Genomic DNA, 16977 nt, shown 5'->3' with positions numbered 1-16977 from the left:
AGCCCAGAGCCTGACGCGGGGCTCGAACTCACGCACTGCGAGATCGTGACCTGGCTGAAGTCGGACGTTTAACCGACTGCGCCACCCAGGCGCCCCAAGTTTGTTTATTTTTGAGAGAGAGAAAGACAGACCATGAGCAGGGAAGGGGCAGAGAGAGAGGGAGACACAGAATCCGAAGCAGGCTCCAGGTTCTGAGCTGTCAGCACAGAGCCTCAGGCAGGACTTAACTCACGAGCCACGAGATCATGACCTGAGCTAAAGTCAGACACTTAACTGCCTCAGCCACCCAGGTGCCCCATGCTAGTTGGAGTTTAAAAACTGGTAATGTGGGGCGCCTGGGTGGCGCAGTCGGTTAAGCGTCCGACTTCAGCCAGGTCAGGATCTCGCGGTCCGTGAGTTCGAGCCCCGCGTCGGGCTCTGGGCTGATGGCTGGGAGCCTGGAGCCTGTTTCCGATTCTGTGTCCCCCTCTCTCTCTGCCCCTCCCCCGTTCATGCTCTGTCTCTCTCTGTCCCAAAAATAAATAAACGTTGAAAAAAAAAATTTAAAAAAAAAAAAAAATAAAAACTGGTAATGTGACCTAAAATAGGAACACTAGGAACCTTTTCCCAAATCATCAAAGATATCCAGCTGTTTAGGACTTTAGTTACTGTCTTGCAGGACTGATAGGGTCACAAACTTTGCACCAATAAATAGAGGCCAGTTTGACTTTTTAAGTACAATAGATGTGCTTGTAATGGGGATAGCAATGATAGATCTGGGTTATAAAATATCAAGTATTATATGGTGATAGATCCAGAGGTGCTACATGAATCATTTCCAGAAATAACCAAAACCAAAACACTGAGAACCTCAATTCAACAACTCAAGTTCATTACAAAGATAATAAAACATTACCCATCTAGAATGGATTCACGGCAACAGTAGAGGTTGTCAAATTTCTGTTTGGTGACAGAGTCATTGACATTCATGGCTGGAACACACAGCTTCCCGGCCTTAGATAGCTGGTACAGCCTGAGGATGAGGGACATCAAGAAGAACACAAAACAGTGAGATAATGCAATCTACTGCCAGTCTCGTAACAAATTACAGAAATATGTTGATTGGGTAGGCATCAGAGCATGAGACACTAGTTTCATTCCATTAGGTGCACATAGAGAAATAAAGACTACCTTTCTAGAGTCTGTACACAGCTTAGAAATAAAGATCTTAGTCACAAGGCATGTGAGGAAAATCTTTGACCCACCTCTAAATTTCAAGTATTAAAATGTAAAATTTTAAATTGCTTATTGGGGCACCTGGGTTGCTCAGGTGATTAAGCGTCTGACTCTTGATTTTGGCTCAGGTCATGGCTCAGGTCATGATCTTCCGGTTCGTGAGATGGAGCCCAGCTTTGGGTTCTGCACTGAGCCTGCTTGGGATTCCCTCTCTCTGCCCCTCCCCTGCTCACGCTTGTACGCGTGCTGTCTCTCAAAATAAGGAAATAAACATTAAAAAAATATATTGCTTACTTTTACTTCCCCCTTTAAGTTATATAAAGAGTAACTTTAAGTACTGTTTAATCCCACTACTCTAATGCAACAATTTTAACTTTCAAATAGTCTCGATTTTATCATCTCAATACAAGTATCTATAAATATGTATACCTATATAGAAGTTTCATTTTAAGTTGTAGCAACTAAAAATTAGAAACAGGTGTTTATTCAAAATTCATCCCTTTCTAAGAGTCTGAAGGTCTGGTATGTTAAAAAAGATCACAATATATTGAAGCAGAGACAGTCGCTTAATCAGAATTCACTTCCCTAAAACTTTCATTTCATACTTTCAGTTCTTGTTGAGTGAATAACAGTAAATGGAAACGGTTTCAATGTTGCTCAGAAAATTACTGCTCATTTGAGAAACAGAACCCTAAATCCTTGTTCTCTAAGTCAAAATGTAAGCTCTATGAGGACCCAGGTTTTTGTCTATTTTGCCCACTGCTAGATCCCTAGCACAGTTCCTAGAGAAGTTCCTGGCTCGTTGTGCAAGTTAAATCAACATCTATGGAAAAAACGAATTCATCTAAAAAGGACAAGCAGTCATTGCATTACAATGACTAGAAAACATGAGGACCACACTTGTTGCCTTACCTGTCCCCCACTCCCAATTTTAGGTTTGTTATTTGCATTGTTAATTAAAAAAACAAGTGTTCAGACTCAGATCTCATCACCTCATAGCAGGTTCCAATTTTTAACATAATGTACTCTACAGGTATGTGATTATCAGAGTATATACCTAGGCTGCATAAAACCAGGTATGCCCATGTCAAATCTTACCTGTGGACTCCAGTGACACTCTCCTCCACTATGCCCTTGATTTTTTTGAACATATTAGGATACTTCTTATAAATCCAGTGAGTAAGATCCCCTCCATCATCCAATATCTGCAATAATAAGCATCAACAATATCATTTATTTTGCTGAAGGCTCAGGGTTTCCGGTGTTGCTCTGGGTCTTTTACCCCAATTTCTGCCAATTTACAGATATTTCAAATTTCCCATAGGGTTATGCAAAGTAACCTAAAACCAATATAATGACCAGTCATTACCCTGAAGTAAAAGGCAATGAAGGGTAAAAGGTCACTGTAATTCTCACAGCCAAATGACCTTCCCACACAATACATCTACTGTATCAAAATACACGGCAACGCAAGGAGGATTTTCTTATGAACTAAGAGCTGAAGTGGTTATCTAGACAACTAGTTCTTTTTTTTTTTTATTTTATTTTTTAACGTTTGTTTATTTTTGAGACAGGGAGAGACAGCATGAACGGGGGAGGGTCAGAGAGAGACGGAGATACAGAATCCGAAACAGGCTCCAGGTTCTGAGCTGTCAGCACAGAGCCTGACGCGGGGCTCAAACTCACGGACCGCGAGATCATGACCTGAGCCGAAGTCGGATGCTTAACCGACTGAGCTACCCATGCGCCCCGACAACTAGTTCTTAAATGCACTGTAGATATTTAGAAAGCCTGACCTTGATATCGGCATATTTCTACCAGTTACATTCAGGACTTCAATTACAGTCAGTCAAAGCTTAGTTTAAATAAAGCCAGATAATTAGTCTCCCTCCCAGAACAATGGCTTATAAAACTGTATTCGTTAATCCTTCACTTCTCCCAAAGCATAGGCACTATCCTACCCAAGATATCAGGCAGCACGGAAGGGTTTTGCCTAGCGAAACCTCACACTCTTTATAAACCAAATTAAAAATAACTTGGGAACTGTGCAGCATGTAGGTGTGCAAGCATGCCTCTGAACAGCTCATCACCATTTCAGGTTGGGATTAAAGATAAACACAATGCCGTGCCCACTGGAGCTTTAATCGGCAGAGGAAAGTTTTTGAATTATAAATAAGCTAAAGAAAGACCCAGCTTAGAACGCTCTTAGGCCCTAGGCTGTGGCACTTCATTCAGCCCTTCACCAAGCTGTCAGAAAGGCTTAGCAGGACTTTCCAAATCATTATCCCTGTGAAGTCCTCACAGAACTGCGTTGCCCCCTACTGGCATGCACCCATTGTGGAGTCTCATCAAATATCAACTCTACCACAAGCGCCCCCAGTGCCACCCTGGACTCCTGGGTACACAAATTCCCCCACCTCATGTCGAGCACCTAAGCTCTTTTTGTGCTTCTAGGCTTGCTCCCCATCTTGTTTCTCTGACTTAACTAAAGTTTGTTTGAGAGCAGGGATCCAAGGCAAGACTCTCATTAAAATACATTTGCTTCATTCTAAAAGTTAATGCTCCATTGTCTCCCAGTAGAAACCCTCAGAACAGGGTTTCCGACCCCTACCCACATAAAAGACCAGAGGCATAAAAGCCTGAGCAACTGGAAACTCTGTGTCTTAAGTCCCACTATTCTGGTCCACTTTTCTTTTAACAGAGGGATCTAATACAGGCAGGTGGTTGCTATCCCTCAGATTTATTTAATGAGGGTAGCCCCTAATTTTCACCATGGTATTCTATTGCAGAAAATTCTTGCCACCAGGGAATCTTCCTGAGGTTGGAAAGCAAGTAAAAGTACTAGATCTCGATAGGATCCCTAGAGGAATGGGCTCTATTTGCTGGAGTGACAATGGTTTTTATCCTTGCTTAGTTTCTTCATCAGTTTTTCCAGCAGTTTGTCCTGGCCCTATAGTCTGTAAATGCTCTCTGGTTGCAATCCTGTGTCCTCCCTAAATTCTCCACTCTAAAATTAATGCTTTATTCCCCATAGAAACCCTCTGGCGTATCTCCTTTCGGTCTGTCAATCAAACTCCTTCCAGTCCCAGTTAACTCTGTGGGAATGAGCTGACTCATCTCACAGCTGATTCCTCCCTCCCTTTAAGCAGGCTATTAACCCAGCTTCCTCACACCAGCACACGGTGCAATGTAACCTGGATCCAGAATCCAGAAAGAGGATGCTTCTCTCCTTGTGCACCAAGTGAGGCCTGCTCTGCAATTAGCAAGCAATAGTTGGAGTAGAGCACCAAGGCTTCTTTTTCCAGTTGAGTCCCTAATTTCTCCTCTCTTTCATACACAGAAATGCTTATGAAGTAGGAGTGCCTCATATTTTGTGCAGCTTTTTGCTTCTCAGTGAAATCTAATGTGCTATAAGCCTTCAAGAACCTGATTTTTTCAAAAATGAAACACAAATAACATGAAGCGAAATAACCCCAAGCTTCTCTTTGCCTAGTCGTCTTTCTTCAAGTACAGAATAAAGAGAAGAAATTTGAACTTGGGATCTCTTCAGGTTTACTATAAATTCAGCATGTGACTCTAGAGAAACGCTAAGCACCACAGGAGCTGTGTGTGTGTGTGTGTGTGTGTGTGTGTGTGTGTGTGTGTGTATGTGTGTGCACATTTGGATTACTGTTGTTGGACAGGAGGTAAGCAGTAGAAGGGGATGGTAACTCATTAACCTTGCTTTTGAAACAGCCACGTGTGAACCCTGAGCAGTATTTTAATGTTGCTGATGAATATAAATGCTTCTAAGATCAGCACCAACAATTATAGCACTTTGAGGCTAAGTTCAATATTCTCGGGGTACCCTAAACATAAGCCCACAGTTGTGCTGGAAGCACAGGTACATCAGATAGAAAAGGAAGCATTTTCCTTCCTTCCTGTTGAGACACCCTCTCCCCTGCCAGGGCCCCCTACTCTGTCCCCACCAGATCCCTCAGGAATTGTGCTAGTAGAAATCTAACTCACCATGTTTGGCTGCCAACCCTCCACATTCACACATCTATCAATGCACCACCAAAAGTCATCTTCTGATTCTCCTTTCCAGGCAAAGACAGGAAATCCTGAGAAAGGGGAACAAAGAGAAACTATTAAAGCCTGAAAAAAGGGCTGCCTCTAAATTTTGACAACAAGATGCTGGTTTTCCCCGTTTCCAAACTCTCTCATTCTGCTCTACTCCTTGGCTTGACTTTCTTCACTGATTAACATGGTCTTCAGCCCCTTCATCCACTACTTTGTCTCTGGTGGTCATTTTGCTTTTAATATACAAAAGAGGACAAACAAGAGGGACAAGAGTATGATGGATGCTAAAAATATGACTTAAGGGAAAAAAGAAGAGACAAGAAGTAAGTACTTCTTGATCCAGTCAAACTGGAAGTCTCACCATTTCCCAACCACACTTCGATCTTTCCTGCATCTAAACTTTAGTCATCCCATCTTCTTCATCAGGAAAACCCTTACACTCTTCTCTGTCTGTTAAAATGTTGTCATAGCCCAGTTAAGTGTCATGTTTCTAACAAAGCCTGATTAACTCAGCTCCAAGGGATCGCTCATGGAATCTGAACTTCTACAAGTCACTTGCTTGTACACTAAATGTAGATTTCTGATCTGTTGTGGCATTTACCATATATACCCTTGTATTATCATTACTTGTATATGTGTCTTTTCTTCTCAACCATAATATAAGATTCTTAGGGCAAAGACATAGTCTCATTTGTCCTTATATCTCTTAGAGTAGGTCATTAAGTATTTGTTGAAGAGAAAAAAAAGAATGCTTATGTACAAATCATTGGGCTATATATTTAATATCTCTGCACATTTATATACATATTTTGTACATTAGTAAAAATTGTATAAATGAATGAATATAAATGAAAGAACAAATGAAATACTAAAGTGCTAGCAGGAGAGACATGCATGCATTACAGAGCTTTCCCAGCATTTCTCAAGAGCTCTGAAGCCACAAGCATTTGGTACTCTGATCTGTGCTATGCTGTCACAGAGCGAAGGCAAGAAACTGGCAAAGTCCAAATTTCTCCATTTCTTTCGTCCTTCCTGTGTCAGGAGCCACTGTGATCAAATATTAATCTGCCAGGTCAAGTCCTTTTTACTGCTTCTGAAGCAGAAACACCAAACATTAAATCAGGGCAAACTGCTGAAAAAACCAGCAGGACCACAAAACTATGCCTGAAGCACTTTCTTTTCTAATCCATATTGCTTCAGACAACGAGTAGTGTTCACTAGTGTTCTAATATGAGCAAGTCAAGGCAAAGAATTAACTAATAAGGGAATATTAGACATAAGAAGATATTTGCCAACTGTAAAACAACAGAGTTACCTTCATCATATTTAACAAGAGAAGCCCAGGAGAGCAAACTCATCAAGAATAGGCATCCATTTCCCCCAAGACAGCAACTTTAATGTTTAACTTCCTTAAAGGTTTATATTGAACCCGTGGAACTTTTCAGAGACTTACTTTAGCCAAAGACACAGAATACAAGCAAAACCAATCTTACCACTTTCTGCTAGAGCAGCAGCCACTTCATTGAGAGTGGAATAGATGTTGCAGGCTGCCCATCGGCACTGTGCCCCCAGCGCACCCAGGGTTTCCATAAGCACCTGTATTAAAGAGAAAGCAGGGGATGAGCAAGGCTGGCCAAACCACTGGTCAGGGAAATTAAGTTTATATATCTGACATTGAGAAAATATATCAGGAATAGCTAAGGCCAGTGATTTTCAAACTGTGCCCTACAGAAATCCTTCCGTGTTTTGAGTAGAGGGCAATGGTTGGGGTAGGCATGGGGGAAGGCTCCAGCTGAGCTCAATGCTCTTCTGCCTATTTAATATATTGGGCCTCCTTATAAGACTTAATTAAACCAAGGATTTTAGAGCCAAAACATTTTTGAAAAACCATCAATTTTACAGTTCTGCTTCTCCGTAAGGAAGCTGCAAGAAAAGCTCCAATCCTAACAACAGCCAAGTAATCTATAAAACCTTAACTTTTCTTGAGCCCATCAAAGAGCTGAGGTTATAAAGCAACCAAGTGCACTGAACTCCAAAGTGACAAATCCCTTTAAGGAGACAGGGAACACACTGTTTCACCTCTGACAGAGCATGGGAGGAAGATGTGGGTGCCACACAGGAGGAGAAAAAAAAAAAAAAAAGCTAGAATTCAATGAATAGTAAAGGCTGAGTGTGGGAAAGTATGTCAGTTTGGAATTTCTAATAACCCTAGGCACAAGGAGATTACACTCACACGCAAGCTCTTTTCCAGGGGCTTCCACCCAGCGCTCACAAGAAAGACTGGGGGGCAAGGACCTGATCAGCTGTGCTCAAAAACAGGCACTTTGCCACGCTCTTCTCTCATAGGAAGCAAAAGTCTTAAGCTAAAGGAAGAGGAGCAGAAATTATGCCTGCAATCAGGGACCAGACAAAGATCCACTGCTTCTGGGGAAGAGTGGAAGCAAAAACTCCCTGCTCCTTGGAGAGAAGTAAGCCTTCTTGGGCCCAGGACTTGCACTGACACAAAGTACAGGCATACCTCAGAGAAACTGCAGGTTCCAGACTACCACAATAAAGTGAATATCACAATAAAGCAAGTCAAATGAATGTTTTGGTTTCCCAGTGCATATAAAAGTTATGTTTACACTATACTGTAACCTATTGAGTGTGCGACAGCACACTGTACATACCTTAATTAAAAAAAATACTTTGGGGTGCCTCAGTCAGTTGGGTGTCCAACTGTGGCTCAGGTCATGATCTCACAGTTCGTGGGTTCGAGCCCCGCATTGGGCTCTGTGCTGACAGCTCAGAGCCTACAGCCTGCTTCAGATTCTGTCTCCCTCTCTCTCTGCCCCTCCCCAGCTTGCACTCTGTCTCTCTCTGTCTCTCAACAACAAATAAATGTTAAAAAAAAAGTTTTTTTAATGCCATTATCTGTGAAGTGCAATAAAACAAGGTATGACTGGTAAAGATCTGCTACTTCTCCAGGAAAGGCAGGAAAATATCTCTTGCACAAGACCTATCACAGACACAAGGCAAAATTTGGCTGCTATGGAAAGAAGAGGCAGGAACAATGAAAAAGCCCCACCTCACAGAGACCTAAGACTGAGGCTGGACCAGGAGATGCGAGAACCCTACCTGCCCTCACCATGAGCCAAGCTCTAGGAAACAAAGAGCAGCAGCCTAGTGCAGCAGGTGGGGCATGTATCTGAAGAGGGAGATGACACCCCCTTTCCCCCACCCCTGTGGCAAGCATGTGTAGAAGCAACTGAAAGCTGAGACTGAAGCCAAAACACTGAGAAGAACCTTCCGTTAACCTCAAATCACGATGTAACAGCTGCCCACTACTGGAGCAATTTGAGGCCTATGGTGCAGAACAATAATTGAAATCCAACCAAGTTCATGACAATAATGGAAACTAACAAATTACCATTCAAGATAGAATTTCAAGACACACTGGCAGGGGTCAATTAAATGGGCATTAAGGAGGGCATTTTTCGGGATGAGCACTGGGTGTCATATGTAAGAGATGAATCACTGGGTTCTACTTCTGAAGCCAAGACTACACTGTATGTTAACTAACTTGAAAATAAATTAAAAAAAAAATTTCAAGACACACAAGAAAGTGGAATCCTCCCCATTGTCAAGAAATACAATATTCAAGAGAACAAGCCTCTAAGATGAACTAAATGTTTAAATTAGCTATAATAAATAAAACTTTAAATTAGCTGTAATTAATATATTTATATTAAGTGGTCTAGTGAAAAGATGGATGACATCCATGAACAGATAGGAAATTTCAGCAGAGAGATGGAAACAATAAAAATATGTCAAATAGAAATGTCAGAAAACATGTTAATAGGTATTAGAGATTATGGATTCTTTCATCAGGCTCATCATCAGACTAGGCATATCTGAGGATAGAATCAGTGAACTTGAAGACAGATCAATAAAAATCACCAAATTGAAATACAGAAAGAAAAAAGAGTAGGGAATAAAAATCAGAGCATCCAAGAACAGAGCATCCAAGATCTATAGGCCATTATCAAATGTCTAACATACATGTAACTGGAATAGTATGAGGAGAAGGAGAGAACAGGGCAAAAGAAATATATGAAGAGTTAGTGGGCAATTATTTTCCAAAATACGAAATGAAAGAAGATCCAGGAAAAATGATATTCCAATGGCAAAAAATACAATAGCGTCCAGATCCTTTAAAAGGAACCAGGCCCCTTGGAGAAATGGCTGATTCTGGGGTTAGGGCAGAGAATGTACAAGATGAGCTTAGATAATCTTACACTAGAAGCAAGTAAGTGCTCAAAGAATGAGAAGGATATGTCAAAAGACAAAAAGCCACAGAAGCCAGACTGAAGGGACTCCACCAGGACGTTTGGAACAATTTAAGCATCATAATAAATAGTGAGAGTAACGGATCATAATGCATTAAATGAAACAGGAAATAATGATTCATACAAATAAAAATAAGTAAATAAATGAATAAACTGAAAGCCTGATGAAGAATGGGATATCTACACAGTTTCATATTATTACCTCACAAAATACTTTTTAATTACAAAGAGGGAAAAATAACTTTTACAGTGGAAAAGTCTAGCAGACACTACCTCAAGCAAAGGATCAAAATGAACATCATCTTGACAAATGATAAATCAATTCTAAATCAATGTGCCACCTGATAAGATTCAATGAAAAAAATGGAACATCATTTCCTACCATAAATGCATATCCTGAATTTAATAATGAGAAAGTATCAGGAAAACTGGAATTGAGCACAATCTATAGAATAATTCATCTATAATTTTCAAAAGGGTCAAGGTCATGAAAGTCAAAGAAAGACTGATGAACTGTTCCAGACTAAAGGAGACTAAAAGGGGATGACGTTTAATGAGATGTGTAACTAGGGACTGGATCTTTGGGTTATAAAATATAATACTGGGACAACTAGTAAAATTCATACAAGGTCTGAGGATTAGATGGTAACATAAATCAATGTTAATTTCCTAATTTTGAATAGTTGTACTGGTCATATGAGAGAATGTCCTTGTACGTAGAAAATATACATTAAAGTATTTGTGGGTCAAGGAGCATCAGGTTGGCAACTTACTCTCAAATGGCTAAGAAAAAAAGTGACCTGTACTGTACTTACAACTTTATAAATCTGTGTTTATTTCAAATTAAAAACTATTTTTAAAAATTATTTTAAAAATTTATTCTGCCAATTTGATCCTGATTTACTTTTAACTTCAATATATAAGATAGACATAGGATTCTTTTAAAGAAAGTAGTATACCACCTACTGCTTTGATTATTAACTATTTTAACAAGAATAAAGCTTTGGTTAAAAAAACTTGTTTTTGGCGCCTGGGTGGCTCAATTGGTTAAGCATCAGACTCTTGGTTTTGGCTCAGATCATGATCTCACGGTTTCTGAGCTTGAGCCCTGCATTAAGCTCTGTGCCAACGGCGTGGAGCTTGCTTGGGAGTCCATCTCCCTCTCTTTCGCTGCCCCTTCCCTGCTTGCTCTCTACGCTTCTCTCTCTCAAAAATAAATAAACTTTGGGGAAAAAAATCTTTTAAAAAACCTGTTTTAAAATTTCCTGACAGTAGTTAACTCTGAGTACTGGTACTTTTCATGTTGTAAAACTTGTATTTTCTCATATTTCAATGCTAAGTAAAAATTCTAATTATGGTCTAATTAAAAAAAAACAAACTTGGGGCGCCTGGGTGGCTCAGTCGGTTAAGCGTCCGACTTTGGCTGAGGTCAAGATCTCACAGTCAGTGAGTTCCAGCCCCGTGTTGGGCTCTGTGTTGACAGCCCAGAGCCTGGAGCCTGCTTTGGATTCTGTGTGTCCCTCTCTCTCCGCTCCTCCCCAACTTGTGCATGTATGTGTGCTTTCTCTCTCTCTCAAAAATAAATGAACATTAAAAAAAATTTTTTTAATAAATAAATTAAATTAAAAAAAAAATCATGCTGGGTGCCTGGGTGGCTCGGTCTGTTGAGTGTCTGACTTCAGCTCAGGTCATGATCTCACAGTCAAGTTTGAGTTCAAGCCCCATGTGTCTGGCTCTTTGTGTCAGGGAGCAGCCTGCTTCAGATCCTCTGTCCCCCTCTCTCTCTGCACCTCACCTGCTTATGCACTCTCTCTCTCTCTCTCTTTCTCTCTCTCAAAAATAAATAAATATTTAAAAAAAGAATTCTAAGTAAAGAGTGCTAGCTGTTAGGGCTCAAACAGGAGTGAAGGCAGGTAGGAGTGGAAGGAAGACAGAGCTTAGAAGCTGGCTTAACCTGACTTTCAATCATGACTGTTTAGAGAGAGTAGCAAAGGAATCTGGTTATTAGAAGGAACCAGGGAAACATGCCTAAAAAATATAAATAGATCCAAGTCTATTGGAAACATGGATAGGAAACCATTAACTAACTATGATAGTTATTTCTGGAACATGGGATCATAGGAGACTGTCTTTTTACGTTACAGAGTATGGTAATGTTTGAGCATTATAAAACGAACATTAACTCCTTTTGTAATCAGAAAAAGAAAACGGAGATTAAAAACAAAACAAGGTAAAAATTCCTTTGTTATTATTACTTATTTTTATTTTTATTTATTTGTTTTGAGGGACAGAGTGTGCGAGCAGGGGAGGGGCAGAGAGAGAGGGAGACAGAGAACCCCAAGCAGGCTCCACACTGTCAGTGGAGAGCCCAACTCAGGCTTCGAACTCACAAACATGAGATCATGACCTGAGCTGAAATCAAGAGTCACATGCTTAACTGATGGAGCCACTCAGGCACCCCTGTGTGATTGTTTGTTTAAAGGAAAAAGAAAAAAATGTGGGGAGGAAACTGTGAAATAATATTAAAACTGGTAAACTAATTTTGATTACTCCATTCAAGAGAAAGTAGAAGGGAGCCTTGAAAGGTGGTAATGTTTGGTGACCCAGGGGGTAAAAAAGAAACTAGATACAATTTAGCAACATGAGACAGTACAGAAGCACTTACTATTTTAAGCCACCACACTGAAGTCTCATGTCACTGACTAGGGAAGCCCAAAAAAGATTCCAAGAGTGTTTCTGCCTTGATTTATTAGTCTGTAGCTCCAAAAAGAGACAGCTTTTCAATTTATTATATTAATTTGGGGTAATCAAGGTATTTTTTTCCTTAGAGAACATGTAATATGGAAAAGCCTCATGGTAAAGATCATAACAGTAGCTGCCTGGGTCTTAAGGACTCTCTTCTGTTCTTAATCAGGAATGTGGCCATATAAATAAGTGTTATGCTTCAGGAGACACTCTGTTGAAAGTCGATCTAACCATACAGATGACCTGAGTCTTATAAATCATATAAATGATTTCAGACCATTTCTCAATACACCAATTTCCTGTAGTGTTTTCATTATGGTTGGCAATTCAATCTCTTACGTCTTTGACGATGGCTCTGAGTCAGTGATTCTCAACAGAGGAGCTCTGGAAAACTGCGGGGGCATTTTTGATTGTCACAATAGTCGGGAGGGGAATGCTACTGGCATTGAGTGATCAGGACCAGAGATTTTGACATGTTGAAAGTGCAGGACAGTCTCTTACGACAAAAACCATGCCACATTTAGTGCAGTTTTCAAATGTTCCAATGAAAGTTCACAAGGGTGAGAAACCTATTTATAATGATCTAAGTTTAGAACCTTATTCCACCTTACACGTTAACAAAAAATACTCTTGTAGTTTTAATACAAAATAGTAATAGCTTTCCCAGGAATGTAACACTCGTGTAAATTAAGAGCAAACACACACTTGTTATTGTTGCTGTTCAGAGATTTATAAAAAGTTTATAGTTTATTATAATATGATTCAGAAAATCGTATAATTTGGCAATGTCACTCTGATGCCTTAGAATCAGTAACACATTTCTATCTACATTTGTGGCATTCTCATTCAAATAATGCTATGAGGAAGTACAAATATCTGAGTATTCCACTATACTTGTGCCCAAGCATTTACATATGGAAATACACATTATTTCTTTATAAATTACTTTTCCTCTATTCCTCCTTCATATTTCAGTTAAGATTTTATATTAATTTTTTAAAAATTATATGTACTGAGGTATGTTATATTTGAATTTCATTTTAAGATAATACAGAGGCATTGCAAAATATGTTTTATAAAGAGGAGACACTGAATCTGATAGGGTTAAGAATCACTAGTCTAAATCAATCATGGTAACCCCAGTCCCCTTGCCAGGACTGGTGGGCCATGGGTATGTGACCCTGTTCTGTTCAATGACACATGATGGAATATCCTGGAAGACTTCTGGAAAAGATTTACTTGCTTTTGGGGGAGAAGAAGAAATGGTCCTTCCTACTCTTCATGTCAGTCTGTGATGGCTTAAAGAGCTGTAATCAACTTGCTATGAGCCTGAGAATGAAGTAAGCAAGTGAAAAGGGAGCTCCAAGAAAATTACAGATAGATGAAACTGGAGCCTTGAGATCCTAAATTTGAAGTCCACCTTACCTCTGAACTCCTAGCTATGTAATATAATCAGTTCCTTTAGGTATGAGTCAGGTTGAATCAGGTTCTTTTACGTGCAGCTGAAAGCAATCTAAGAGAGCTGCCTTATGGAAATGACATTGGAAGGCAAGACAAGGGGAAGCAGTGTAGCACAGAGAAAGCATAAACTTGGGAGTCAGATGAATTGAAGTTCAAACCTGGATTCTATGATTTTATTTGCTGTATAACCTCGGACAAATTACTTAAACACCCTGAGCCTTACTTTCCTCGTTTGTAAAGTAGAAACAAGAATACCTGCTTTACATGGCCATCACAAGGATTAATGACTTAATACTTGTTAAGCTCTTAACCTACTGCTTGGCATTTTGCAAGCACTCAATAGCTGGTGGCTATTATTAACTATTATTATGTGGAGAAAGAAAAAGGACTCACAGCAGTCTGAGCAGTGATGTGTGTGCAACCCACAATTTTGGCTCCAGCCAAAGGTTTTTCTCCTTGAGCTCTCTTCCTCAAAGCCATCAGTGCAGGCATTTCTGAAAAGGCACAATACATACACAGCGCTATTAGAGAGGAGGGAATGAGAGAGAAAGAATAAACAGAAGAACTTATTCTCTTAAAGTAAGATTCTTCCCCTGGTCAGGTTGTTAGATTGGGTTCCTTAAGGAATCAAGACACTGAATCTGATTTTTCTTTTATAGTAGACTTTCAGAGGCAAATTCTCCAGAGTTCTGACTCCCCATCTCCCAGTCTTACTCATCCATTCTCTCTGCCTTTTCCTGGTATAGGGGTTCCTTATAGACCTACCAGAGTACACTCCTTCCCCACAGTGTTCCCTAAGTTCAGATTTCTTTTAAGTATTGTTTAAAACTGTTCCTTTTTTTTTTTTTTTTTAGATTTATTTATTTACTTTGAGAGAGGGGGCAATTGGGGGAGGGTAAGAGAGAGAAAATCCCAAGCAGGCTCTGCACTGTCAGTGCGGAGCCTGATTCGGGGGCTCGAACTCACGAACTGTGAGATCATGACCTGAGTGGAAATCAAGAGTCAGACACTTAACCAACTAAGCCACCCAGGCACCCCTCTTTAAAACCACTCTTAAATTTCACAAGCAACTAGACCCCAGGACATAAAAAGGGATTAACACGGACAAAAAGACACGGGCAGCATGAAAAAGAACAGGTGCTTGCTTTCTTTACCTTGTTCAGCGATTTCAATTTCTCTTCGTCCAAACTCTGCCTGTTTGATGTTCTTGACACAGAAGTCACTGCTTCCCTTAGAGTTCTTTTGCTGCTTGTCCCTGGGAGATGTCTCATCATCAGAGCTATCTGTATATGAAGCCGCTGAAATGACAGATAAAAAGCCCTCAGGGAAACAAATGGCTTCCTCTGAAATTCTACACCGTGGGGTGAACTGAGGCTTCTCTAGTCATCCAGCACCATACAGATGTACACCTAAATGGTAGGCACCTAAATGGCACCATGGAGCTAGGTCCACCACCTCCTATGGAAAGTGCTATCCACAGGTCAGAAAGAGGAAGCTGAGAGAGGTTGCCAAAGACGTTCCCCTTGGATAGCATTAACTACCCAGGGCTAATGATCTTCAGAACATGAGGTCCTTGAATATGCAAAACGAGAGAGGTTACACCATGGTAGCAATAGGTTGAAGTTCTTAATGCAAGATCATGGTCATTAACCTATGGGTTTCTGGGATCCTAGCTGCCCTTTTTGTCTGCTGCTTAGATGCCTGATGTAATTTGTGTTTTAGTACAGTAATTGAACAGATAAGACCTAGAAAACAAGGAACCCATGGGAAAGTAATTAGGAACCACACAAAAAGTGTTTGTCTGACATAACAGAGCTTTCTTTTCAGAACTCGCTCTGATGAGGCTGAACTATGCCTGCAGACCCAATTAGATATTGACAATGAAGTATTCAGTGTGCTCTCCCTTCTTGCTGGCCTCAGTGGATCCAGCAGTAGGCATTTCAGGTTCCCAAAGAAGTGGATAAATCCTCTTTTGGTATACTAAAATGCTCTGATGATTAATCCATTTAGCAGTATACGCTAGAGGGTGGAAAGTCTAAGGCTTTTGACTGTGGCTAACAGGCAGCTGCTGCTGCTACTCACATGTTTAGCTGAGGTCTTTTCAGTTTTTAAACAAATCTGTAGTTGCTAATCATTTGCTAGATGATTTAATTTCATTCCATGACTTATGTTTAAGTTTCTGAGGATAGTTTCTTCCTAAGTAGCCCTCAAGGTTTCTTGTGGTTGTTGTGGTGGTGTTTGTTTGTTTTTTTTAAATGTTTATTTGTTTTTGAGAGAGAGAGAGAGAGAGAGCAGTGGAGGGGCAGAAAGAGTGGGAGACACAGAATCCGAAGCAGGCTCCAGGCTCTGAGCTGTCAGCACAGAGCTTGACACAAAGCATGAGATCATGACCTCAGCCGAAACCATAGGCTTAACCAACTGAGCCACCCAGATGCCCCTTCTGTTTTGAGGGGGGAGGGGAGGTTGGGGGATATAAAGCTCAATCTATAAAGCATTACATATCTCTCAATGGGATAAGAAGTATGTCCATCACTTGTAAGGGGAGAAAGCTGCAAATGCTCAGAGCTCTTAAGGTCTATGGTGTTCTGATGTACTTACATCCAGAGAATTATGGCATTTCTGGGATTTCTTAGCAAAGGATCTATACCTGGGAAGGCTGTAAAAGGCAAGTCTGACCTTGCCCAGCTAATCGGGCATGGCACGACAAGATGTTTGGGCAGCAGGGGCCTGAGTGTCTCTCTTGGAACTGGAAAACTGCCCTAGAGCAAAGTCCTAACACGAGGCAACAAGAATGAACATGGGCGCCAAGGGAGGTGAGGGAATTAGTAAATCCCCAAAGAGACTTTGTTCTTGAAAGGAACTAATCAGTACAAAAAGTCTGTGGTTCTCCCTCCTCGGGTGAGCAAGAGTTCAAAGTACCTTTGGCAACAGAGCCCAGAAACAGCTTCCTGGGCAGTCATCTGTTTCACTAATCGATACTCAGAAATAGCTTCTGTGTTAGAGGCTTAGGGGAGCCATGCTTCTACGACCTGAGAGAGGAAAGGCAGTGGCCATCCCTAATCTCGATCATAATTTATAGTATAATCACTTTTGAAGAAAGTGTTGACATTCAGAATATCCTGAAATTTCAAATCCTTTGCCAAAGGCATGACGATTTCTATGTTCC

General features: G+C 40.6%; 1 protein-coding gene across 6 annotated transcripts in view; it reads right to left on the bottom strand.

Annotated features, from left to right (window-relative positions):
* Positions 1-16977, bottom strand: part of AHCYL2 (adenosylhomocysteinase like 2) — a 170873-nt gene that overhangs the window by 23222 nt on the left and 130674 nt on the right. For all 6 annotated transcript variants that reach the window (XM_030308411.1, XM_030308412.1, XM_030308416.1 and 3 more), the window contains exons 3-8: positions 14966-15109; positions 14205-14305; positions 6771-6873; positions 5224-5318; positions 2314-2420; positions 896-1012 (exon numbers count right to left, since the gene is read on the bottom strand). In XM_030308411.1, coding sequence (XP_030164271.1) covers positions 896-1012; positions 2314-2420; positions 5224-5318; positions 6771-6873; positions 14205-14305; positions 14966-15109 — 667 coding nt within the window. The remainder of the gene's footprint in view (positions 1-895; positions 1013-2313; positions 2421-5223; positions 5319-6770; positions 6874-14204; positions 14306-14965; positions 15110-16977) is intronic.

The sequence above is a fragment of the Lynx canadensis genome, chromosome A2 (genome assembly GCF_007474595.2).
Source record: "Lynx canadensis isolate LIC74 chromosome A2, mLynCan4.pri.v2, whole genome shotgun sequence".
Classification (NCBI taxonomy): Eukaryota; Metazoa; Chordata; class Mammalia; order Carnivora; family Felidae; genus Lynx; species Lynx canadensis.
The sequence above is the reverse complement of the archived record's forward strand: the minus strand, read 5'-3'. Positions and strand labels throughout refer to the sequence as shown.